The sequence below is a fragment of the Salvelinus namaycush genome, chromosome 1 (assembly GCF_016432855.1).
Source record: "Salvelinus namaycush isolate Seneca chromosome 1, SaNama_1.0, whole genome shotgun sequence".
Taxonomy (NCBI): Eukaryota; Metazoa; Chordata; class Actinopteri; order Salmoniformes; family Salmonidae; genus Salvelinus; species Salvelinus namaycush.
Window position 1 is genome coordinate 7,594,389 of NC_052307.1, and position 25,495 is coordinate 7,619,883.

The 25,495-nt window shown below is 45.6% G+C and overlaps 1 protein-coding gene across 1 annotated transcript; it reads left to right on the forward strand.

The window, feature by feature from the left end:
* The first annotated feature begins 6,784 nt into the window (after positions 1 to 6,784).
* Positions 6,785 to 8,791, forward strand: LOC120050261 (extensin-like). Its single transcript, XM_038996843.1, has one exon. The coding sequence runs from the start codon at positions 6,785 to 6,787 to the stop codon at positions 8,789 to 8,791; it is 2,007 nt and encodes a 668-aa protein (XP_038852771.1).
* The last annotated feature ends 16,704 nt before the right edge of the window (positions 8,792 to 25,495 follow it).

Consider the following 25,495-nt stretch of genomic DNA (forward strand, 5'->3'; position numbering starts at 1 on the left):
TGGACCTCTCTCCCCCCGAGCAGTACTGGACCTCTCTCCCCCCGAGCAGTACAGGACCTCTCTCCCCAGCAGTACAGGACCTCTCTCCCCAGCAGTACTGGACCTCTCTCCCCCCGAGCAGTACAGGACCTCTCTCCCCAGCAGTACAGGACCTCTCTCCCCAGCAGTACTGGACCTCTCTCCCCCAGCAGTACTGGACCTCTCTCCCCCCGAGCAGTACTGGACCTCTCTCCCCCCGAGCAGTACTGGACCTCTCTCCCCCCGAGCAGTACTGGACTTCTCTCCCCCCGAGCAGTACTGGACCTCTCTCCCCCCGAGCAGTACTGGACCTCTCTCCCCCCGAGCAGTACTGGACCTCTCTCCCCCCGAGCAGTACAGGACCTCTCTCCCCAGCAGTACTGGACCTCTCTCCCCCAGCAGTACTGGACCTCTCTCCCCCCGAGCAGTACTGGACCTCTCTCCCCCCGAGCAGTACTGGACCTCTCTCCCCCCGAGCAGTACTGGACTTCTCTCCCCCCGAGCAGTACTGGACCTCTCTCCCCCCGAGCAGTACTGGACCTCTCTCCCCCCGAGCAGTACTGGACCTCTCTCCCTCCGAGCAGTACTGGACCTCTCTCCCCCCGAGCAGTACTGGACTTCTCTCCCCCCGAGCAGTACTGGACCTCTCTCCCCCCGAGCAGTACTGGACCTCTCTCCCCCCGAGCAGTACTGGACCTCTCTCCCCCCGAGCAGTACTGGACCTCTCTCCCTCCGAGCAGTACTGGACTTCTCTCCCCCCGAGCAGTACTGGACTTCTCTCCCCCCGAGCAGTACTGGACCTCTCTCCCCCCGAGCAGTACTGGACCTCTCTCCCCCCGAGCAGTACTGGACCTCTCTCCCCCCGAGCAGTACTGGACCTCTCTCCCTCCGAGCAGTACTGGACCTCTCTCCCCCAGCAGCGTTTCATTTTCTATTCATGTGTCTTATTTGAACGTATTGAGAGTGTAATATTGTTTTCCCATTTCCCTTGTATATAAATATGCAGAGATCTGCAGGCCTCAGTACTTTGGGCTGTCCGCAGAAAGAAACAAACATCTCCTACCTGCACAGAGCAATAAATACGAGAGGAAGAAGGTCAAAGCAATTTATATTTGACATGCAGAGCTGAAATGCCGGTGTCACCATCTGAGAGTGTCCTGCCCCACAAAATACCCCTCCACCTCTCCCCCAGCAGTGCTGGACCTCTCTCCCCACTTTCTCTTATCGTTTTCTACACCCAGGGAAGATGGGTCGTAGATACTGACGATTTAATCTCTCTCTCCCTCTCTCTCTCTCTCTCTCTCTCTCTCTCTCTCTCTCTCTCTCTCTCTCTCTCTCTCTCTCTCTCTCTCTCTCTCTCTCTCTCTCTCTCTCTCTCTCATGTGCCTAACAATATTTGTACCATGTTGTGCTGCTGCTATGTGTTGCTACCATGTTGTGCTGCTGCTATGTGTTGCTACCATGTTGTGCTGCTGCTATGTGTTGCTACCATGTTGTGCTGCTGCTATGTGTTGCTACCATGTTGTGCTGCTGCTATGTGTTGCTACCATGTTGTGCTGCTGCTATGTGTTGCTACCATGTTGTGCTGCTGCTATGTGTTGCTACCATGTTGTGCTGCTGCTATGTGTTGCTACCATGTTGTGCTGCTGCTATGTGTTGCTACCATGTTGTGCTGCTGCTATGTGTTGCTACCATGTTGTGCTGCTGCTATGTGTTGCTACCATGTTGTGCTGCTGCTATGTGTTGCTACCATGTTGTGCTGCTGCTATGTGTTGCTACCATGTTGTTGTCAAATTGTGTTGCTACCATGGTGTGTTGTTGTCTCTATGTAGTGTTGCGATGTCTCTCTTGTCGTGATGTGTGTTTTGTCCTACATTTTTATTTTTAATCCCAGCAGGGGGCCTTTTGCCTCTTGGTAGGCCGTCATTTTAAATAAGAAGTTGTTCTTGATTGACTTGCCTAGTTAAATAAAGTTTCAATTAAAATATAATAAACAAAACCTCCCTCTCTCGCTGTCTCTGTGTCTCTCTGTCTTTATCACTCTGTGTCTCTCTGTCTCTATCACTCTGTGTCTCTGTGTCTCTATCACTCTGTGTCTCTCTGTCACTATCACTCTGTGTCTCTGTGTCTCTATCACTCTGTGTCTCTCTGTCTCTATCACTCTGTGTCTCTGTGTTTCTCTGTCTCTATCACTCTGTGTCTCTCTGTCTCTATCACTCTGTGTCTCTGTGTCTCTATCACTCTGTGTCTCTCTGTCTCTATCACTCTGTGTCTCTGTGTCTCTCTGTCTCTATCACTCTGTGTCTCTCTGTCTCTATCACTCTGTGTCTCTCTGTCTCTATCACTCTGTGTCTCTGTGTCTCTCTGTCTCTATCACTCTGTGTCTCTCTGTCTCTATCACTCTGTGTCCCTCTGTCTCTATCACTCTGTGTCTCTCTGTCTCTATCACTCTGGGTCTCTGTGTCTCTCTGTCTCTATCACTCTGTGTCTCTCTGTCTCTATCACTCTGGGTCTCTCTGTCTCTATCACTCTGGGTCTCTGTGTCTCTCTGTCTCTATCACTCTGTGTCTCTGTGTCTCTCTGTCTCTATCACTCTGTGTCTCTCTGTCTCTATCACTCTGTGTCTCTCTGTCTCTATCACTCTGGGTCTCTGTGTCTCTCTGTCTCTATCACTCTGTGTCTCTGTGTCTCTCTGTCTCTATCACTCTGTGTCTCTCTGTCTCTATCACTCTGTGTCCCTCTGTCTCTATCACTCTGTGTCTCTCTGTCTCTATCACTCTGGGTCTCTGTATCTCTCTGTCTCTATCACTCTGTGTCTCTCTGTCTCTATCACTCTGGGTCTCTCTGTCTCTATCACTCTGGGTCTCTGTGTCTCTATCACTCTGTGTCTCTCTGTCTCTATCACTCTGTGTCCCTCTGTCTCTATCACTCTGGGTCTCTGTGTCTCTCTGTCTCTATCACTCTGTGTCTCTCTGTCTCTATCACTCTGGGTCTCTCTGTCTCTATCACTCTGGGTCTCTGTGTCTCTCTGTCTCTATCACTCTGTGTCTCTCTGTCTCTATCACTCTGTGTCTCTCTGTCTCTATCACTCTGGGTCTCTGTGTCTCTCTGTCTCTATCACTCTGGATCTCTGTGTCTCTCTGTCTCTATCACTCTGGGTCTCTGTGTCTCTCTGTCTCTATCACTCTGTGTCTCTCTGTCTCTATCACTCTGTGTCTCTCTGTCTCTATCACTCTGGGTCTCTGTGTCTCTCTGTCTCTATCACTCTGTGTCTCTCTGTCTCTATCACTCTGTGTCTCTCTGTCTCTATCACTCTGGGTCTCTGTGTCTCTCTGTCTCTATCACTCTGTGTCTCTCTGTCTCTATCACTCTGTGTCTCTCTGTCTCTATCACTCTGTGTCTCTCTGTCTCTATCACTCTGTGTCTCTCTGTCTCTATCACTCTGTGTCTCTCTGTCTCTATCACTCTGTGTCTCTATCACTCTGTGTCTCTGTGTCTCTCCCTGTCTCTATCACTCTGGGTCTCTCTGTCTCTCTGTCTCTATCACTCTGTATCTCTCTGTCTCTATCACTCTGGGTCTCTCTGTCTCTCTGTCTCTATCACTCTGTATCTCTCTGTCTCTATCACTCTGGGTCTCTCTGTCTCTATCACTCTGGGTCTCTGTGTCTCTCCCTGTCTCTATCACTCTGTGTCTCTCTGTCTCTATCACTCTGGGTCTCTCTGTCTCTGTCTCTATCACTCTGTGTCTCTCTGTCTCTATCACTCTGTGTCTCTCTATCTCTATCACTCTGGGTCTCTCTGTCTCTATCACTCTGGGTCTCTCTGTCTCTCTGTCTCTATCACTCTGTGTCTCTCTGTCTCTATCACTCTGGGTCTCTGTGTCTCTCTGTCTCTATCACTCTGTGTCTCTCTGTCTCTATCACTCTGTGTCTCTCTGTCTCTCTGTCTCTATCACTCTGTGTCTCTGTGTCTCTATCACTCTGGGTCTCTCTGTCTCTATCACTATGTCTCTATCACTCTGTGTCTCTCTGTCTCTATCACTCTGGGTCTCTGTGTCTCTCCCTGTCTCTATCACTCTGGGTCTCTGTGTCTCTCTGTCTCTATCACTCTGTGTCTCTCTGTCTCTATCACTCTGGGTCTCTGTGTCTCTGTGTCTCTCTGTCTCTATCACTCTGGGTCTCTGTGTCTCTCTGTCTCTATCACTCTGGGTCTCTCTGTCTCTCTGTCTCTATCACTCTGTGTCTCTCTGTCTCTATCACTCTGGGTCTCTCTGTCTCTACCACTCTGTGTCTCTCCCTGTCTCTATCACTCTGGGTCTCTGTGTCTCTCCCTGTCTCTACCACTCTGGGTCTCTCTGTCTCTATCACTCTGTGTCTCTCTGTCTCTATCACTCTGGGTCTCTCTGTCTCTCTGTCTCTATCACTCTGTGTCTCTGTCTCTATCACTGGGTCTCTGTGTCTCTCCCTGTCTCTACCACTCTGTGTCTCTCTGTCTCTATCACTCTGTGTCTCTTTGTCTCTCGGTCTCTCCCTGTCTATTTCACTCCGTGTCTCTCCCTGTCTCTCTACCCTATGTCTTTCAATCACTCTATCACCCTATAAAAATTAAGTTTCTAATTATTCATATCTTCATGTCTCGAAGAGACTTACAGAAATGACAGTATGTACAGTTGAAATGACAGTATGTACAGTTGAAATGACAGTATGTACAGTTGAAGTCGGAAGATTGCATACACCTTAGCCAAATACATTTAAACTCAGTTTTCACAATTCCTGACATTTAATCCTAGTAACAATTCCCTGTCTTGGGTCAGTTAGGATCACCACTTTATTTTAAGAATGTGAAATGTCAGAATAATAGTAGAGAGAATGATTTATTTCAGCTTTTATTTCTTTCATCTTTCTTTCCCAGTGGGTCAGAGGTTTACATACACTCAATTAGTATTTGGTAGCATTGCCTTTAAAATGTTTAACTTGGGTCAAACGTTTCGGGTAGCCTTCCGCAAGCTTCCCACAATAAGTTGGGTGAATTTGGTCCCATTCCTCCTGACAGCTGGTGTAACTGAGTCAGGTTTGTAGGCCTCCTTGCTCACACATCCTTTTTCAGTTCTGCCCACAAATGTTCTATAGGATTGAGGTCAGGGTTTGTGATGGCCACTCCAATACCTTGACTTTGTTGTCCTTAAGCCATTTTACATAACTTTGGAAGTATGCTTGGGGTCATTGTTCATTTGGAAGACCCATTTGCGACCAAGCTTTAACTTCCTGACTGATGTATTGAGATGTTGCTTCAATATATCCACATAATTTTCCTACCTCATGATGCCATCTATTTTGTGAAGTGCACCAGTCCCTCCTGCAGCAAAGCACCCCCACAACATGATGCTGCCACCCCCATGCTTCATGGTTGGGATGGTGTTCTTTGGCTTGCAAGCCTCCCCTTTTTCCTCCAAATATAATGATGGTCATTATGGCCAAACAGTTCTATTTTTGTTTCATCAGACCAGAGGACATTTCTCCAAAAGGTACGATCTTTGTCCCCATGTGCAGTTGCAAATCGTAGTCTGTCTTTTTTATGGCGGTTTTGGAGCAGTGGCTTCTTCTTTGCTGAGCGGCCTTTCAGGTTATGTCGATATAGGACTCGTTTTACTGTGGATATAGATACTTTTGGGCCTGTTTCCTTCAGCATCTTCACAAGGTCCTTTGCTGTTGATTTGCACTTTTTGTACCAAGGTTTGTTAATCTCTAGGAGACAGAACGCATCTCCTTCCTGACCGGTATGACTGCTGCGTTGTCCCATGGTGTGTATATTTGTGTACTATTGTTTATACAGATGAATGTGGTACCTTCAGGCGTTTGTAAATTGCTCCTAAGGATGAACCAGACTTGTGGAGGTCTACAATTATTTTTCTGAGATCTTGGCTGATTTCTTTTGATTTTCCCATGATGTCAAGCAAAGAGGCACTGAGTCTGAAGGTAGGCCTTGAAATACATCCACAGGTATACCTCCAATTGACTCAAATGATGTCTATCAGCTCATAAAGCTCATAAAGCCATGATGGAATTTTCTGGAATTTTCCAAGCTGTTTAAAGGCACAGTCAACTTAGACCCACTGGCACAGTAAACTTCTGACCCACTGGAATTGTGATACAGCGAATTATAAGTGAAATAATCTGTTTGTAAACAATTGTTGGAAGAATTGTTGTATCATGCACAAAGTAGATGTCTTAACCGACTTGTCAAAACTATAGTTTGTTTAACAAGAAATTTGTGGTGTTTGAAAAATGTGTTATAATGACTCCAACCTAAGTGTATGTAAACTTCCGACTTCAACTGTATATATCAAGGGAATTTTGGATAATGTTGCATTCACTTTTAGCATGTGTCCCTGTGTGTTAAAGAATCAACACCATCGTGCCTCCTTGCACATGAAGCCTGCTTTTGTGGGTAGTGGACATAGAGATTGATTGGTGCCTGGGGGAGGATGTCTTTTCACATTAATAACCCAGAGAAGAGAAGGCAAGAATAGATACCAGCAGAACCAACAGATGAGGTGTAGGAGGAGAAAGAGTTGGAGGAGGTAAAGGGGGAGAAGGAGTTGAAGGAGATGACGGAGGTGAAGTAGGTGAAGGAGTTGAAGGAGGAGAGAGAGTTGAAGGAGATGAGTGAGGTGAACGGTATTTTCTCTCTGTCTGCTTTACTTTTATTCATTTCAAATGTAAATGCATATGCCTAGTTAAATCAAGGTTATATAAAAAATATCTACATGTCTCAGTGGGACATTCCCCCTTCTCAGTGGCACATTGACCCTTCTCAGTGGCACATTGACCCTTCTCAGTGGGACATTCCCCCTTCTCAGTGGGACATTCCCCCTTCTCAGTGGGACATTCCCCCTTCTCAGTGGGACATTCCCCCTTCTCAGTGGCACATTCCCCCTTCTCAGTGGGACATTCCCCCTTCTCAGTGGGACATTGACCCTTCTCAGTGGGACATTGACCCTTCTCAGTGGGACATTCCCCCTTCTCAGTGGGACATTCCCCCTTCTCAGTGGCACATTCCCCCTTCTGAGTGTGACATTCCCCCTTCTCAGTGGCACATTCCCCCTTCTGAGTGGGACATTGACCCTTCTCAGTGGCACATTCCCCCTTCTCAGTGGCACATTCCCCCTTCTGAGTGGGACATTGACCCTTCTCAGTGGGACATTCCCCCTTCTCAGTGGGACATTGACCCTTCTCAGTGGGACATTCCCCCTTCTCAGTGGGACATTCCCCCTTCTCAGTGGCACATTCCCCCTTCTCAGTGGGACATTCCCCCTTCTCAGTGGCACATTCCCCCTTCTCAGTGGCACATTCCCCCTTCTCAGTGGCACATTCCCCCTTCTCAGTGGGACATTCCCCCTTCTCAGTGGCACATTCCCCCTTCTCAGTGGGACATTCCCCCTTCTCAGTGGCACATTCCCCCTTCTCAGTGGCACATTCCCCCTTCTCAGTGGGACATTCCCCCTTCTCAGTGGCACATTCCCCCTTCTCAGTGGCACATTCCCCCTTCTCAGTGGGACATTCCCCCTTCTCAGTGGGACATTCCCCCTTCTCAGTGGCACATTCCCCCTTCTCAGTGGGACATTCCCCCTTCTCAGTGGGACATTCCCCCTTCTCAGTGGCACATTCCCCCTTCTCAGTGGCACATTCCCCCTTCTCAGTGGGACATTGACCCTTCTCAGTGGGACATTCCCCCTTCTCAGTGGCACATTCCCCCTTCTCAGTGGCACATTCCCTCTTCTCAGTGGCACATTCCCCCTTCTCAGTGGGACATTCCCCCTTCTCAGTGGGACATTGACCCTTCTCAGTGGGACATTGACCCTTCTCAGTGGGACATTCCCCCTTCTCAGTGGGACATTCCCCCTTCTCAGTGGCACATTCCCCCTTCTGAGTGTGACATTCCCCCTTCTCAGTGGCACATTCCCCCTTCTGAGTGGGACATTGACCCTTCTCAGTGGCACATTCCCCCTTCTCAGTGGCACATTCCCCCTTCTGAGTGGGACATTGACCCTTCTCAGTGGGACATTCCCCCTTCTCAGTGGGACATTGACCCTTCTCAGTGGGACATTCCCCCTTCTCAGTGGGACATTCCCACTTCTCAGTGGCACATTCCCCCTTCTCAGTGGGACATTCCCCCTTCTCAGTGGGACATTCCCCCTTCTCAGTGGGACATTGACCCTTCTCAGTGGGACATTCCCCCTTCTCAGTGGCACATTCCCCCTTCTCAGTGGGACATTCCCCCTTCTGAGTGGGACATTCCCCCTTCTCAGTGGCACATTCCCCCTTCTCAGTGGCACATTCCCCCTTCTGAGTGGGACATTCCCCCTTCTCAGTGGCACATTCCCCCTTCTCAGTGGCACATTCCCCCTTCTCAGTGGGACATTCCCCCTTCTGAGTGGGACATTCCCCCTTCTCAGTGGGACATTCCCCCTTCTGAGTGGGACATTGACCCTTCTCAGTGGGACATTCCCCCTTCTCAGTGGCACATTCCCCCTTCTGAGTGGGACATTCCCCCTTCTCAGTGGGACATTCCCACTTCTGAGTGGGACATTGACCCTTCTCAGTGGGACATTCCCCCTTCTCAGTGGCACATTCCCCCTTCTCAGTGGGACATTGACCCTTCTCAGTGGGACATTCCCCCTTCTCAGTGGCACATTCCCCCTTCTCAGTGGGACATTGACCCTTCTCAGTGGGACATTCCCCCTTCTCAGTGGCACATTGACCCTTCTCAGTGAGACATTCCCCCTTCTCAGTGGCACATTCCCCCTTCTCAGTGGCACATTCCCCCTTCTCAGTGGGACATTTCCCCTTCTCAGTGGCACATTCCCCATTCTCAATGGCACATTTCCCCTTCTCAGTGGCACATTCCCCTTTCTCAGTGGCACATTCCCCCTTCTCAGTGGGACATTCCCCCTTCTCAGTGGCACATTCCCCCTTCTCAGTGGGACATTCCCCCTTCTCAGTGGCACATTCCCCCTTCTCAGTGGCACATTCCCCCTTCTCAGTGGGACATTCCCCCTTCTCAGTGGGACATTCGGGGTAGCAGCGTAGCCTAGTGGTTAGAGAGTTGGACTAGTAGCCGAAAGGTTGCAAGATCGAATCCCCGAGCTGATAAGATACAAATCTGTCGTTCTGCCCCTGAACAAGGCATTTAACCCACTGTTCCTAGGCCGTCATTGAAAATAAGAATTTGTTCTTAACTGACTTGCCTAGTTAAATAAATACAGTGCTTTTGGAAAATATTCAGACCGCTTGACTTTTTCCAAATTTTGTTCTAAAATTGATTTTTTTTAAATTCCCTCATCAATCTACACACAATACCCCATAATGACAAAGCAAAAACAGGTTTTTAGAAAAGTTTGCAAATTTACATAAGTATTCAGACCCTTTACATTGTTGAAGCACCTTTGGCAGCGATTACAGCCTCAAGTATTTTGGGATATGACGCTATAAGCTTGGCACACCTGTATTTGGGGAGTTTCTCCCATTCTTCTCTGCAGAACCTCTCAAGCTCTGTCAGGTTGGATGGGGAGCGTCGCTGCACAGCTATTTTCAGGTCTCTCCAGAGATGTTCGATCGGGTTCAAGTCTGAGCTCTGGCTGGGCCACTCACGGACATTCAGGGACTTGTCCCGAAGCCACTCCTGCATTGTGTCGACTGTGTGTTTAGGGTCGTTGTGCTGTTGGAAGGTGAACCTTCGCCCCAGTCTGAGATCCTGAGCGCTCGAGAATCTCTCTGTACTTTGCTCCGTTCATCTTTGCCTCTATCCTAACTAGTCTCCCAGTCCCTGCTGCTGAAAAACATCCCCACAGCGTGATGTTGCCACCACCATTCTTCACCGTAGGGATGGTGTCAGGTTTCCTCCAGACGTGACGCTTGGCATTCAGGCCAAAGAGTTCAATCTTGGTTTCATCAGACCAGATAATCTTGTTTCTCATGGTCAGAGTCCTTTACCCTTAACCTTGTTCTGAACACCTCCAAAACAAAGTTCATGTGGTTTGGTAAGAAGAATGCCCCTCTCCCCACAGGTGTGATTACTAACTCTGAGGGCTTAGAGCTTAGTTACCTCATACAAGTACTTGGGAGTGTGGTTAGACGGTACACTGTCCTTCTCTCAGCACATATCAAAGCTGCAGGCTAAAGTTAAATCTAGACTTGGTTTCCTCTACAGTAATCACTCCTCTTTCACCCCAGCTGCCAAATTAACCCTGATTCAGATGACCATCCTACCCATGCTAAATTACGGAGAGTTTATAGATCGGCAGGTAAAGGTGCTCTCGAGGGGCTATATGCTCTTTACCATTCGGCCATCAGATTTGCCACCAATGCTCCTTATAGAACACATCACTAGAACACATCACTCTGCACTCTATACTCCTCTGTAAACTGGTCATCTCTGTATACCCATTGCAAGACCCACTGGTTGATGCGTATTTATTAAACCCTCTTAGGCCTCACTCTCCCCTATCTGAGATATCTACTGCAGCCCTTATCCTCCACATACAACACACGTTCTGCCAGTCACATACAACACCCGTTCTGCCAGTCACATTCTGTTAAAGGTCTCCAAAGCACACACATCCCTGGGTCGCTCCTCTTTTCAGTTCGCTGCAGCTAGCGACTGGAACGAGCTGCAACAAACACTCAAACTGGACAGTTTTATCTCCATCTCTTCATTCAAAGACTCAAACATGGACTATATATTTTCTAATACATTTTAGAATGAGGCTGTAACGTAACAAAATGTGGACAAAGTCAAGGGGTCTGAATACCTTCTGAATGCACTGTATGTGTGTGTAGCGGGATCTTGTGGGGCATCACACCCTCAGATGGTGACACCGGCGCTTCTGCTCTGCATGTCAAATATAAATTGCTTTGACCTTCTTCCTCTTGTATTCATTGCTCTGTGCAGGTAGGAGATGTTCTTGTCTTTCTGCAGGCAGCCCAAAGTGCTGAGGCCTGCAGATCTCTGCCTATTTATATACAAGGGAAATGGGAAAACAATATTTCACTCTCAATACGTCAAAAAAAGTCACATGACTAAAAAATAGAACTAGAATAGAGCTGAAACACCCGACCTCCCCCCCCCCCCCCCCCCCCCCCCCCCCCCCGAACCATACCTTCTCACCCTCCCTTACCGCACAAACAGTCACTAAAGTAAACGGACAAATATTTGGGTGGAGATTTCCTGGCTGTTTTACACCATGCTGATATAGAGTCGTGTGTTTGGATTCTCAAAGTGCTCAAAGTCACTTCAACGACACATGACTACAGTGTTGGTCACTTCAACGACACATGACTACAGTGTTGGTCACTTCAATGACACATGACTACAGTGTTGGTCACTTCAATGACACGTGACTACAGTGTTGGTCACTTCAATGACACATGACTACAGTGTTGGTCACTTCAATGACACATGACTACAGTGTTGGTCACTTCAATGACACATGACTACAGTGTTGGTCACTTCAATGACACGTGACTACAGTGTTGGTCACTTTAATGACACATGACTACAGTGCTGGTCACTTCAACAACACATGACTACAGTGTTGGTCACTTTAATGACACATGACTACAGTGCTGGTCACATCAACAACACATGACTACAGTGTTGGTCACTTTAATGACACATGACTACAGTGTTGGTCACTTCAATGACACATGACTACAGTGTTGGTCACTTCAATGACACGTGACTACAGTGTTGGTCACTTCAATGACACATGACTACAGTGTTGGTCACTTCAATGACACATGACTACAGTGTTGGTCACTTCAATGACACATGACTACAGTGTTGGTCACTTCAACAACACATGACTACAGTGTTGGTCACTTCAATGACACATGACTACAGTGTTGGTCACTTCAATGACACATGACTACAGTGTTGGTCACTTCAATGACACATGACTACAGTGTTGGTCACTTCAATGACACATGACTACAGTGCTGGTCACTTCAACAACACATGACTACAGTGTTGGTCACTTTAATGACACATGACTACAGTGCTGGTCACTTCAATGACACATGACTACAGTGCTGGTCACTTCAACAACACATGACTACAGTGCTGGTCACTTCAACAACACATGACGACAGTGCTGGTCACTTCAACAACACATGACTACAGTGTTGGTCACTTCAATGACACATGACGACAGTGTTGGTCACTTCAACAACACATGACGACAGTGCTGGTCACTTCAATGACACATGACTACAGTGCTGGTCACTTCAATGACACATGACTACAGTGCTGGTCACTTCAATGACACGTGACTACTGTGCTGGTCACTTCAATGACACATGACTACAGTGTTGGTCACTTCAACAACACATGACAACAGTGCTGGTCACTTCAACAACACATGACTACAGTGCTGGTCACTTCAACAACACATGACTACAGTGCTGGTCACTTCAACAACACATGACTACAGTATTGGTCACTTCAACAACACATGACTACAGTGCTGGTCACTTCAATGACACATGACTACAGTGCTGGTCACTTCAATGACACGTGACTACAGTGTTGGTCACTTCAATGACACATGACGACAGTGCTGGTCACTTCAACAACACATGACTACAGTGTTGGTCACTTCAACAACACATGACTACAGTATTGGTCACTTCAACAACACATGACTACAGTATTGGTCACTTCAATGACACGTGACTACAGTGTTGGTCACTTCAATGACACGTGACTACAGTGTTGGTCACTTCAACGACACATGACGACAGTGCTGGTCACTTCAACAACACATGACTACAGTATTGGTCACTTCAATGACACGTGACTACAGTGTTGGTCACTTCAACAACACATGACGACAGTGCTGGTCACTTCAACAACACATGACTACAGTGCTGGTCACTTCAATGACACGTGACTACAGTGTTGGTCACTTCAATGACACATGACTACAGTGTTGGTCACTTCAATGACACATGACTACAGTGTTGGTCACTTCAATGACACATGACTACAGTGCTGGTCACTTCAATGACACATGACTACAGTGCTGGTCACTTCAATGACACGTGACTACAGTGCTGGTCACTTCAATGACACGTGACTACAGTGCTGGTCACTTCAATGACACATGACTACAGTGCTGGTCACTTCAATGACACATGACTACAGTGTTGGTCACTTCAACAACACATGACTACAGTGCTGGTCACTTCAACAACACATGACTACAGTATTGGTCACTTCAACAACACATGACTACAGTATTGGTCACTTCAACAACACATGACGACAGTGCTGGTCACTTCAACAACACATGACTACAGTATTGGTCACTTCAACAACACATGACGACAGTGCTGGTCACTTCAACAACACATGACTACAGTGCTGGTCACTTCAACAACACATGACTACAGTGCTGGTCACTTCAATGACACATGACTACAGTGCTGGTCACTTCAATGACACATGACTACAGTGCTGGTCACTTCAACAACACATGACTACAGTGCTGGTCACTTCAACAACACATGACTACAGTATTGGTCACTTCAACAACACATGACTACAGTATTGGTCACTTCAACAACACATGACGACAGTGCTGGTCACTTCAACAACACATGACTACAGTATTGGTCACTTCAACAACACATGACGACAGTGCTGGTCACTTCAACAACACATGACTACAGTGCTGGTCACTTCAACAACACATGACTACAGTGCTGGTCACTTCAATGACACATGACTACAGTGCTGGTCACTTCAATGACACATGACTACAGTGCTGGTCACTTCAACAACACATGACTACAGTGCTGGTCACTTCAACAACACATGACTACAGTGCTGGTCACTTCAATGACACATGACTACAGTGCTGGTCACTTCAATGACACATGACTACAGTGCTGGTCACTTCAACAACACATGACTACAGTGCTGGTCACTTCAACAACACATGACTACAGTATTGGTCACTTCAACAACACATGACTACAGTGCTGGTCACTTCAATGACACATGACTACAGTGCTGGTCACTTCAATGACACGTGACTACAGTGCTGGTCACTTCAATGACACATGACGACAGTGTTGGTCACTTCAACAACACATGACTACAGTGCTGGTCACTTCAATGACACATGACTACAGTGCTGGTCACTTCAACAACACATGACTACAGTGCTGGTCACTTCAATGACACATGACTACAGTGCTGGTCACTTCAACAACACATGCCTACAGTGTTGGTCACTTCAACAACACATGACTACAGTGTTGGTCACTTCAATGACACATGACTACAGTGTTGGTCACTTCAACAACACATGCCTACAGTGTTGGTCACTTCAACAACACATGCCTACAGTGTTGGTCACTTCAACAACACATGACTACAGTGTTGGTCACTTCAACAACACATGACGACAGTGCTGGTCACTTCAACAACACATGACGACAGTGCTGGTCACTTCACTAACTCTGTGACTTTAGACAATAACAGTCTAAATGTGTGTGAAAACATTTTGACCGTGTGCATTTACACATATACTTCAAATAACGTAATGATGACACCTTATGTTGGCAGATACGGCTACAAGTCAAATCAACAGCGTTTCTTGTGTACAAAGCAGAAAGCATTGTGTATTTAATCAGCAGGCAGTCCTGATGGATATAAACACGCAGGAGTTTCTAACAAAACAGGAGCTACTGTACAACACAGCTGTCCAAGTTCATCTCTGTCATCCTCGCTGTCCTCTGATACTATCCCCCCGAGGGAGGTGTCAACAGTCCAGATATCAGCTCCTCAACACAGCACAGCCGTGGGCAAGGACAATGTCAACTGTTATGTAAAGAGCATGGCTGGCCTCCACACTGCTTAATACTCCAGACAGCACCAGAGTGAGACGAGACCTGGGGGATAGAGCCGCCGACTGAACTGTGACTGCCACCACCTCCCATTGCAACAAAAAATGTGTGCGTGTGTGCGTGTGTGCGTGCGCGCGCGTGCGTGCGTGCGTGCGTGCGTGCGCGTGCGTGCGTGCGTGCGTGCGTGTGTGTGTGCGTGTGCACGTGCATGCCTGTCCCCATACATCCGTGTGTGGCAGTGCATTTTGTTCAGCTGAAACATAAAGACTGTCTTTGAACCTTTCTTGCCGTTTCAAGCAGGATGTAGCTGTATGAAACGGTGCTGGATGGAAGGTCTACGAATTCAACCCTGAGCTCTTTGCTTCAGATTACTGCCTTCACAAATAGGAAAGGATGTGGACAACTCCACCAAATCAACTTCTAGAACCACACTCCCCCACTGGCAACATTCAAACAGTGCATGGAATAATAGGAGAACTGACTGTCAGACACCCCATGCATGGATCAAGGCAGGATGTTTCCCTATTAATAATAGGAGAACTGACTGTCAGACACCCCATGCATGGATCAAGGCAGGATATTTCCCTATTAATAATAGGAGAACTGACTGTCAGACACCCCATGCATGGATCAAGCAGGATGTTTCCCTATTAATAATAGGAGAACTGACTGTCAGACACCCCATGCATGGATCAAGCAGGATATTTCCCTATTAATAATAGGAGAACTGACTGTCAGACACCCCATGCATGGATCAAGGCAGGATATTTCCCTATTACATCAATAAAGCAGCGGTAGCAACCAGTCTCCCAAATCACAAATCACAGTAGTGCAGATTCAGGACCAGTTTTGCCTTTGGATCAAAATGAATAAGATCATATCGCCAGTCAGGGAGACCGAGATCAGAACTCCGACTCTGAGACATTGGGCCCTGGAGCAGTTTGACAGGGAGCAAAGCTGTCCACTGGCCTGCAGAGCAGAGAAGCACCACTCTGGGTTCTATAACAGATCACCTTCAAATGAAAAGTGATTCCTCTGTCACCCGACACATAAATGTCCCTATTTAATGCTGGCTACTGCCACTCAGCGTTTGGGCTCTTTACCAGCCTCTAAAACTGTCAAAGACACAGTAAGAGACAGATATGAGAGATGGACTGCGGCTGCCCTCACACAAGGTTAAAGACAGAACGATGCCCAAGTGGGTATGGAGGTATAGCACAGCACTTGTACCAAAACCATTAGATCAAAGTGGATGGTTCACTGACATAATATCTAATGTCTTGTTACTGTGAAAAGCGGAAAAAGGTTTTGACTTACCTGTAACCCTTTGAAACAGAGACGGTAAGTGCATGCCCATTGGGCCAGTCTTGATTTTCAACCCCCCACTCTTTTACTTGGCTCTTTAGTCCAATAAAACTGCAAACAAATTAAAATCATGGTAACCCCTTTTTGTTTTACATCCTTGTAAGTACTAGGTATTTACTAGCTAAAATGGTAACTATTTGTAGTCCATAAGTTAAGCACAAAAAAACTAACTTAGTAAGTACTTACGCGGGATGTTGGTTTTAAAGTAAATGTTACTTACCAAATTACCAAATTAGACATATCTAAGTTCTAGGTAATTACTCATTATAATTCTATCATATTATTGCCAGCTTCCAATTAAATTTTTACAGCATTGGCACAGCCATAACTACATGGTAACAACACATATTTCTCTGCAACTATTTTCAGAGTACTTACTTAGTTTCTTTGTTAATACTTGCCTTTTGGACAAGAAATAATTACCCTTAAGGTCATTTTATTACGAAATATTTACCTAGAAAATATATTGTCCTTACCGAGCTGTAAAACAAAGGGTTACAAAAAGACTGTTGGAAAACGCCATTGACTCTTCTGTGAAGACTACACTCCTAACCACATTGACTCTTCTGTGAAGACTACACTCCTAACCACATTGACTCTTCTGTGAAGACTACACTCCTAACCACATTGACCCTTCTGTGAAGACTACACTCCTAACCACATTGACTCTTCTGTGAAGACTACACTCCTAACCACATTGACTCTTCTGTGAAGACTACACTCCTAACCATATTGACTCTTCTGTGAAGACTACACTCCTAACCACATTGACTCTTCTGTGAAGACTACACTCCTAACCACATTGACTCTTCTGTGAAGACTACACTCCTAACCACATTGACTCTTCTGTGAAGACTACACTCCTAACCACATTGACTCTTCTGTGAAGACTACACTCCTAACCACATTGACTCTTCTGTGAAGACTACACTCCTAACCACATTGACTCTTCTGTGAAGACTACACTCCTAACCACATTGACTCTTCTGTGAAGACTACACTCCTAACCACATTGACTCTTCTGTGAAGACTACACTCCTAACCACATTGACTCTTCTGTGAAGACTACACTCCTAACCACATTGACTCTTCTGTGAAGACTACACTCCTAACCACATTGACTCTTCTGTGAAGACTACACTCCTAACCACATTGACTCTTCTGTGAAGACTACACTCCTAACCACATTGACTCTTCTGTGAAGACTACACTCCTAACCACATGGACTCTTCTGTGAAGACTACACTCCTAACCACATGGACTCTTCTGTGAAGACTACACTCCTAACCACATTGACTCTTCTGTGAAGACTACACTCCTAACCACATTGACTCTTCTGTGAAGACTACACTCCTAACCACATTGACTCTTCTGTGAAGACTACACTCCTAACCACATGGACTCTTCTGTGAAGACTACACTCCTAACCACATGGACCCTTCTGTGAAGACTACACTCCTAACCACATTGACTCTTCTGTGAAGACTACACTCCTAACCACATTGACTCTTCTGTGAAGACTACACTCCTAACCACATTGACTCTTCTGTGAAGACTACACTCCTAACCACATTGACTCTTCTGTGAAGACTACACTCCTAACCACATGGACTCTTCTGTGAAGACTACACTCCTAACCACATGGACTCTTCTGTGAAGACAACACTCCTAACCACATTGACTCTTCTGTGAAGACTACACTCCTAACCACATTGACTCTTCTGTGAAGACTACACTCCTAACCACATTGACTCTTCTGTGAAGACTACACTCCTAACCACATTGACTCTTCTGTGAAGACTACACTCCTAACCACATTGACTCTTCTGTGAAGACTACACTCCTAACCACATTGACTCTTCTGTGAAGACTACACTCCTAACCACATGGACTCTTCTGTGAAGACTACACTCCTAACCACATTGACTCTTCTGTGAAGACTACACTCCTAACCACATTGACTCTTCTGTGAAGACTACACTCCTAACCACATTGACTCTTCTGTGAAGACTACACTCCTAACCACATTGACTCTTCTGTGAAGACTACACTCCTAACCACATTGACTCTTCTGTGAAGACTACACTCCTAACCACATTGACTCTTCTGTGAAGACTACACTCCTAACCACATTGACTCTTCTGTGAAGACTACACTCCTAACCACATTGACTCTTCTGTGAAGACTACACTCCTAACCACATTGACTCTTCTGTGAAGACTACACTCCTAACCACATTGACTCTTCTGTGAAGACTACACTCCTAACCACATTGACTCTTCTGTGAAGACTACACTCCTAACCACATTGACTCTTCTGTGAAGACTACACTCCTAACCACATTGACTCTTCTGTGAAGACTACACTCCTAACCACATTGACTCTTCTGTGAAGACTACACTCCTAACCACATGGACTCTTCTGTGAAGACTACACTCCTAACCACATTGACTCTTCTGTGAAGACTACACTCCTAACCACATTGACTCTTCTGTGAAGACTACACTCCTAACCACATTGACTCTTCTGTGAAGACTACACTCCTAACCACATGGACTCTTCTGTGAAGACTACACTCCTAACCACATTGACTCTTCTGTGAAGACTACACTCCTAACCACATTGACTCTTCTGTGAAGACTACACTCCTAACCACATGGACCCTTCTGTGAAGACTACACTCCTAACCACATTGACTCTTCTGTGAAGACTACACTCCTAACCACATTGACTCTTCTGTGAAGACTACACTCCTAACCACATTGACTCTTCTGTGAAGACTACACTCCTAACCACATTGACCCTTCTGTGAAGACTACACTCCTAACCACATTGACTCTTCTGTGAAGACTACACTCCTAACCACATGGACTCTTTTTACGGGATCCTAACCAACTGTGCCATTTTGTTTGTTTTTTCCGCATTGTTTTAACTCATTGTGTACATAATGTTGCTGCTACAGTACCGTCTCATGTGACCAAAAAGATGATCTGGACATCAGAACAGCAATTACTCACCTCCAACTGGATGAAGATTTTTTCTTTAGTGAGTCCGACACGAAGGATATACTGCTTTGTCAAGACAAGGCCCAAATCCCTGTCATCAGCGTGAAGAAAAGATGGAGGAAAGGGGGGGGGGAGGGCAGGGTGCATTGTAAGATTTGCAGACGAGTAGGTACACCACCTTTACCCTCCGTATTATTGGCCAACGTGCAGTCATTAGAAAACAAACTGGATGATATGCGATTAAGACTATCCTATGAACGGGACATTAAAAACTGTAATATCTTATGTTCCATCGAGATGTGGCTGAACGACGGCATGGATAATATAGAGCTGGCTGGCTTCTCTGTGCATCGGCAAGACAGAGCAGCTACATCTGGGTAGACGAGGGGCAGAGGTGTGTGTCTATTTGTTATTAACTGCTGGTGCGCGTTGTTTAATATTAAGGTAGTCTTGAGGTGTTTCTCACCTGAGGTAGAATACCTCATGATCAGTTGGAGACCACACTATCTACCAAGAGAGTTCTCATCTATATTATTCACAGCCGTCTAAGACCACACTCAACGAGCTGTATAAGGCCATTAAGCAAACAAGAAAATGCTAATCCAGAAGTGCCGCTCCTAGAGGCCGGGGACTTTACTGCAGGCAAACTGAAATCCATTTTACCTCATTTCTACCAAAATGTCACATATGCAACCAAAGGGAAAAACACTCAGGACCACATTTACTCTACTTACAGAGACGCATACAAAACTCTCCCTCGCCCTCCATTTGGCAAATCTGACCATAATTATATCCTCCTGATTCCTGATTACAATCAAAAACTAAAGCTGGAAGTACCTGTGACTTGCTCAATACAGGAAGTGGTCAGATGACGCGGATTCTACGCTACAGGACTGTTTTGCTAGCACAGACAGGACTATGTTCCGGGATTCATCCAATGGCATTAAGGAGAATACCACCTCAGTCACCGGCTTCATCAATAAGTGCATCAACAATGTCATCCCCACAGTGACTGTATGTACATTTCCCAACCAGAAGCCATGGATTACAGGCAACATCCGCACCGAGCTATAGGCTAGAGCTGCCGCTTTCAAGGAGTGGGACACTAATCCTGACGCGAATAAGAAATCCCTCTATGCCCTCAGACGAACCATCAAACAGGCAAAGCATCAATACAGGACTAAGATTGAATCCTACCACACCGGCTCTGAAAAATATTACAGACTAACAAAGGGAAACCCAGCATCGAGCTGCCCAGGGACGCTAGCCTATCAGACGAGCAAAATGCCTTATATGCTCGCTTTGAGCCAAGTAACACTGAAGCATACATGAGAGCACCAGCTGTTCCGAACGACTGTGTGATCATGCTCTCCGTAGCCGATGTGAGCATGACCTTTAAACAGGTCAACATTCACAAAGCCACGGGGCCACATGGATTACCAGGACGTGTACTCAAAGCATGCGCAGACCAACTGGCAAGTGTCTTCACTGATATTTTCAGCCTCTCCCTGACCGAGTCTGTAATACCTACATGTTTCAAACAGACCACCATAGTCCCTGTGCCCAAGAAAGCAGAGGTAACCTGCCTAAATGATTACCGCCCCGTAGCACTCACGTCGGTAGCCACGAAGTGCTTTGAAAGACTGGTCATGGCTCATATCAACACCATCATGCCAGAAACCATCATGCCAGAAGACCAACTCCAATTCGCATACCACCCCAACAGATTCACAGATGACGCAATCGCACTCCACACTGCCCTTTCCCATCTGGACAAAAGGAACACCTATGTGAGAATGCTGTTCACTGACTACAGCTCAGTGTTCAACACCATAGTGCCCACAAAGCTCATCAATAAGCTAAGGACCCTGGAACTAAACACCTCCCTCTGCAACTGGATCCTGGACTTCCTGATGGGCCAAGCCCAGGTGTTAAGGGTAGACAACAACACATCTGCAATGCTGATCTTCAACACTGGGGCCCCCTCAGGGGTGCGTGCTTAGTCCCCTCATGCACTCCCTGTTCACCCACGACTGCGTGGCCAAGCACAACTCCAACACCATCATTAAGTTTGCTGACGGCACAACGGTGGTAGGCCTGATCACTGACAACAATGAGACAGCCTATAGGGAGGTGGTCAGAGACCTGGCCGTGTGGTGCCAGGACAACAACCTCTTTCTCAATGTGATCAAGACAAAGGAGCTGATCATGGACAACAGGAAAAGGAGGGCCGAACAGGCCCCCATTAACAACGATGGGGCTGTAGTGGAGCGCATTGAGAGTTTCAAGTTCCTGGGTGTCCACATCACCAACAAACTGTCATGGTCCAAACACACCAAGACAGTTGTGAAGAGGGCATGAGAACACCTCAGAAGACTGAAAAGATTTGCCATGGGTCCCCAGATCCTCAAAAAGTTCTACAGCTGCACCATCGAGAGCATCCTGACTGGTTGCATCACTGCCTGGTATGGCAACTGCTCAGCATCTGACCATAAGGCGCTACAGAGGGTAGTGTGTACAGCCCAGTACATCACTGGGGCCAAGCTCCCTGACATCCAGGACCTATGTACTAGGCGGTGTCAGAGGAAGGTCCAAAAATGTGTCAAAAACTCCAGTCACCCGAGTCATAGACTGTTCTCTCTGCTACCGCATGGCAAGCGGTAACGGAGCGCCAAGTCTTGGACCAAAAAGCTCCTTAACAGCTCCTACCCCTAAGCCATAAAACTTTTAATCAAATGGCCACCCGCTATTCACTGCTGCTACTCGCTGTTTATTATCTGCGCACTTTACAAATTGCCTTGACTAACCTGTACCCCCACACGTTGACTCGGTACCAGTACCCCCTGTATATAGCCTCGTTATTGTTATGTAATTTTCTTGTGTTACTTTTTTATTAATATATTTATTTATTTTTTACTTTCGTTTATTTAGCGAATATTTTCTTAACTCTATTTCTTGAACTGCATTGTTGGTTAAGGGCTTGTAAGTAAGCATTTCACGGTAAGGTCTACACCTATTTGGCGCATGTGACAAATACAATTTGATTTTATTTTATTTGAAGAATGTTAGCACTAACTATTCTGAAGTGTAAAAGCAAGATACTTTCAGGCATGAGTGAAGTCTAATCACATTATTTTGAAGAAAGTAGAGGAAGGAGAACATATATTGGAGTAAATAGACCTCTTTCATCAATACTGAATAAGCACAACATTAACATCCTCCGTGCATTCAGGTCCACTTGGTGCCCGCTCTGTGTGCCCGCTCTGAAGCTAAATCTGGTGTGTTGCGTTGGAAACAGCTGTTGTGATGGTGCGTGGCATCGCTGGGTAAATGTGTTGAGCTGTTTTGTTAGACTTCAGTGTAGCTTTATTGATCTGTGATATGGCTTCGCATCCTCTGTCGTATTGTGGTGCTGTACCCTGCAGCTTAGGGACTGCTGCCCAATATACATAGTCATTGAACACTGATGTTTACATACCATTTATATATATACTGCTGTACAACATCTTTTATTCATTTCACATTTTGGATTATTTTGTCACAGGAATTCATTTACCATTAGGGGGTATTCAAATCAGATCAAATCAAATTGTATTGGTCACATACACATGGTTAGCAGATGGTAATGCGATTGTAGCGAAATGCTTGTGCTTCTAGTTCCGACCATGCAGTAATATCTAACAAGTAATATAACAATTTCACAACAACTACCTTATACACACAAGTGTAAAGGAATGAATAAGAATATGTACATATAAATATATGGATGAGCGATAGCCGAATGGCATAGGCAAGATGCAGTAGATGGTTTCGAACAGTATATACATATGAGATGAGTAATGTAGGGTATGTAAACATTATATAAAGTGGCATTGTTTAAAGTGACTGGTGATACACTTTAAACAATGCCACTTTATATAATGTTCACAGTATGTGTAGATTGATGAGGGGGAAAAAACGATGTAATCCTTTTAAAAATTACGCTGTAATGTAACAAAATGTGATAAAAGTGAAGGGGTCTGAATACTTTCCAAATGCACTGTACATGTCAGCTACCTCAGCAACATAGAGTTGTAGTCAGTTTTAGAATGGGTGGCTAGTAATAAACTAGTCCTAAATATATCAAAATTGAAAAGCATTATATTTGGGAAAAAAAACGTTTTCTAAACACGGAACCTCATCTAAATCTACTGATGAATAATGCAGCGATTGAGCAAGTTGAGGAGACTGAACTGCTTGCTGTAACCCTGGATTGTAAACGGACATGGTCAAAACATATTGATTCAACTGTTGCTAAGATGGGGAGAGGTCTGTTCATGATAAAGCGATGCTCTTTCTTGACATCACAATCGACCAAACAACTCCTACAGGCCCCAGTTTTATCACACTTATACTATTTCCCAGTTAAATGGTCAAGTGCTGCAAAGAAGGACACAGGCAAATTACAGAGCAGCACATGTGGCCCTTAAATGTACATGGAGCACTAACATCAACAACATTTCAGTCTCCCATGGCTCAAAGTAGAGGGGAGAATAACTGCATCACTATGTGTCTTTGTGAGAGAAAATAACAAACAGTCTGTTCAATCAGTTAACACACAGCTCAGACACCTATACATACCCCACAAGACATGCCACCAGGGGTCTCTTCGCGGTCCTCGGCCAAGTCCAGAACAGAGGCTAGGAAACGCAGAGTACTATATACAGTAGAGCCATGACTACATGGAACTCTCTCCCACTTCAGGTAACTCAAGCTAGCAATACAAACTGATTTTAAAAAAGATAAAACAACACCTCACCTCAGTTTGCACAAATATTCTGACAAAATTGTTTGATGTTTTTGTTCGTTTTGGTGTTCGGTGTTACTTAAATAGGTTCGGTTTGCTCCTAGCAGAACTCGGCTAGGAGAACTGATCTGTGCACTTATACTCCCTAAAGACCTCTACTTGAAAACTATAAAAAGCGGCAATATAACTGTTTGTCCATCTAGAGCCACTGTAGCAACAGCATAGCCAGAAACACTTTCCCAGAATAGTCAGAATTATTCTAAGATAAATCAAGAAATCTGTCATTAATTTTGACGTTTTTATAGAGGTCTTAGTCGGGCTATTTTACATTTAAGTAAATAAATGTGCATGAAAACTATTCGAATGACAACAAAACACTCATGTTCCCACTCATACTAGGAGTAGTACTGTTGACCAATTATCGACGAAGGGGAGTAGACTTCCAGCTACCGAACTTGCCTCAAGAAAAAAATGTGTGTGCTCGAACAGCCGGAAAAAACCTCTGCCGAACACCAAAACGAACCAAAACATCAAACAATTTTGTCAGAATATATGTGCAAACTGTTTCATCTGGGAAGCATAAGGTAAGCTTAACACACACACATTTATTCTTAGTGATGTAATATTGTAAAATTGTGATGTAGTGGTGGAGCAATATGGATTTGTATGATGTGATATTATATTTATTTGTGGACCCCAGGAAGAGTAAGTGCTGCCTTGGCAACAGCTAATGGGGATCCTAATAAAATACTAAAAATACTAAGCTGACACTGGAGGATGAAAATGTCCCTGTCACTGCTAAGGAAGGCCTGCTTCCACGTGGGAACCACATCCACAGACAGAATAATCTCTCTCTTCTCTTTGTCTGCCTCTCTCGCTCTGCATCTCTCTCTCTCTGTCTCTTTCCCTCTCCCTCTCTCGCTCTGCATCTCTCTCTCTGTCTCTTTCCCTCTCCCTCTCTCGCTCTGCATCTCTCTCTCTGTCTCTTTCCCTCTCCCTCTCTCTCTCGTTATCTCTCTCCCTTCATTTTTCCTCTCTCTCTCTCTGAATAATGCAACGCCACACAGGGACCCTGAAAATAAAGACTGACTTTAAATATTAAAACACATTCAGAAAAATTTCCAAAACATTCAAGCTTTCTGGAGATTTGGCCAATGAACAACTACATCACTCGCAGAGAGGGAAAGTTTAAAGTTTTCCTAAATGATTTCCTAATGAACAAATCATGCTTAAATCACACAAATGACAATGTTACAATTACAGCAATATGTATGTTGTGGGTCAACTTTATTTGGCTGGAGGTGTGAAATGAATATGACTGTCAAGAAGGCTGTCATCCTAATTGAATTGCCTCGTTTCCTTCTCATGCCCAGCAGACTTCTGACAGGAGCTGTCTGCTACTCTGACAG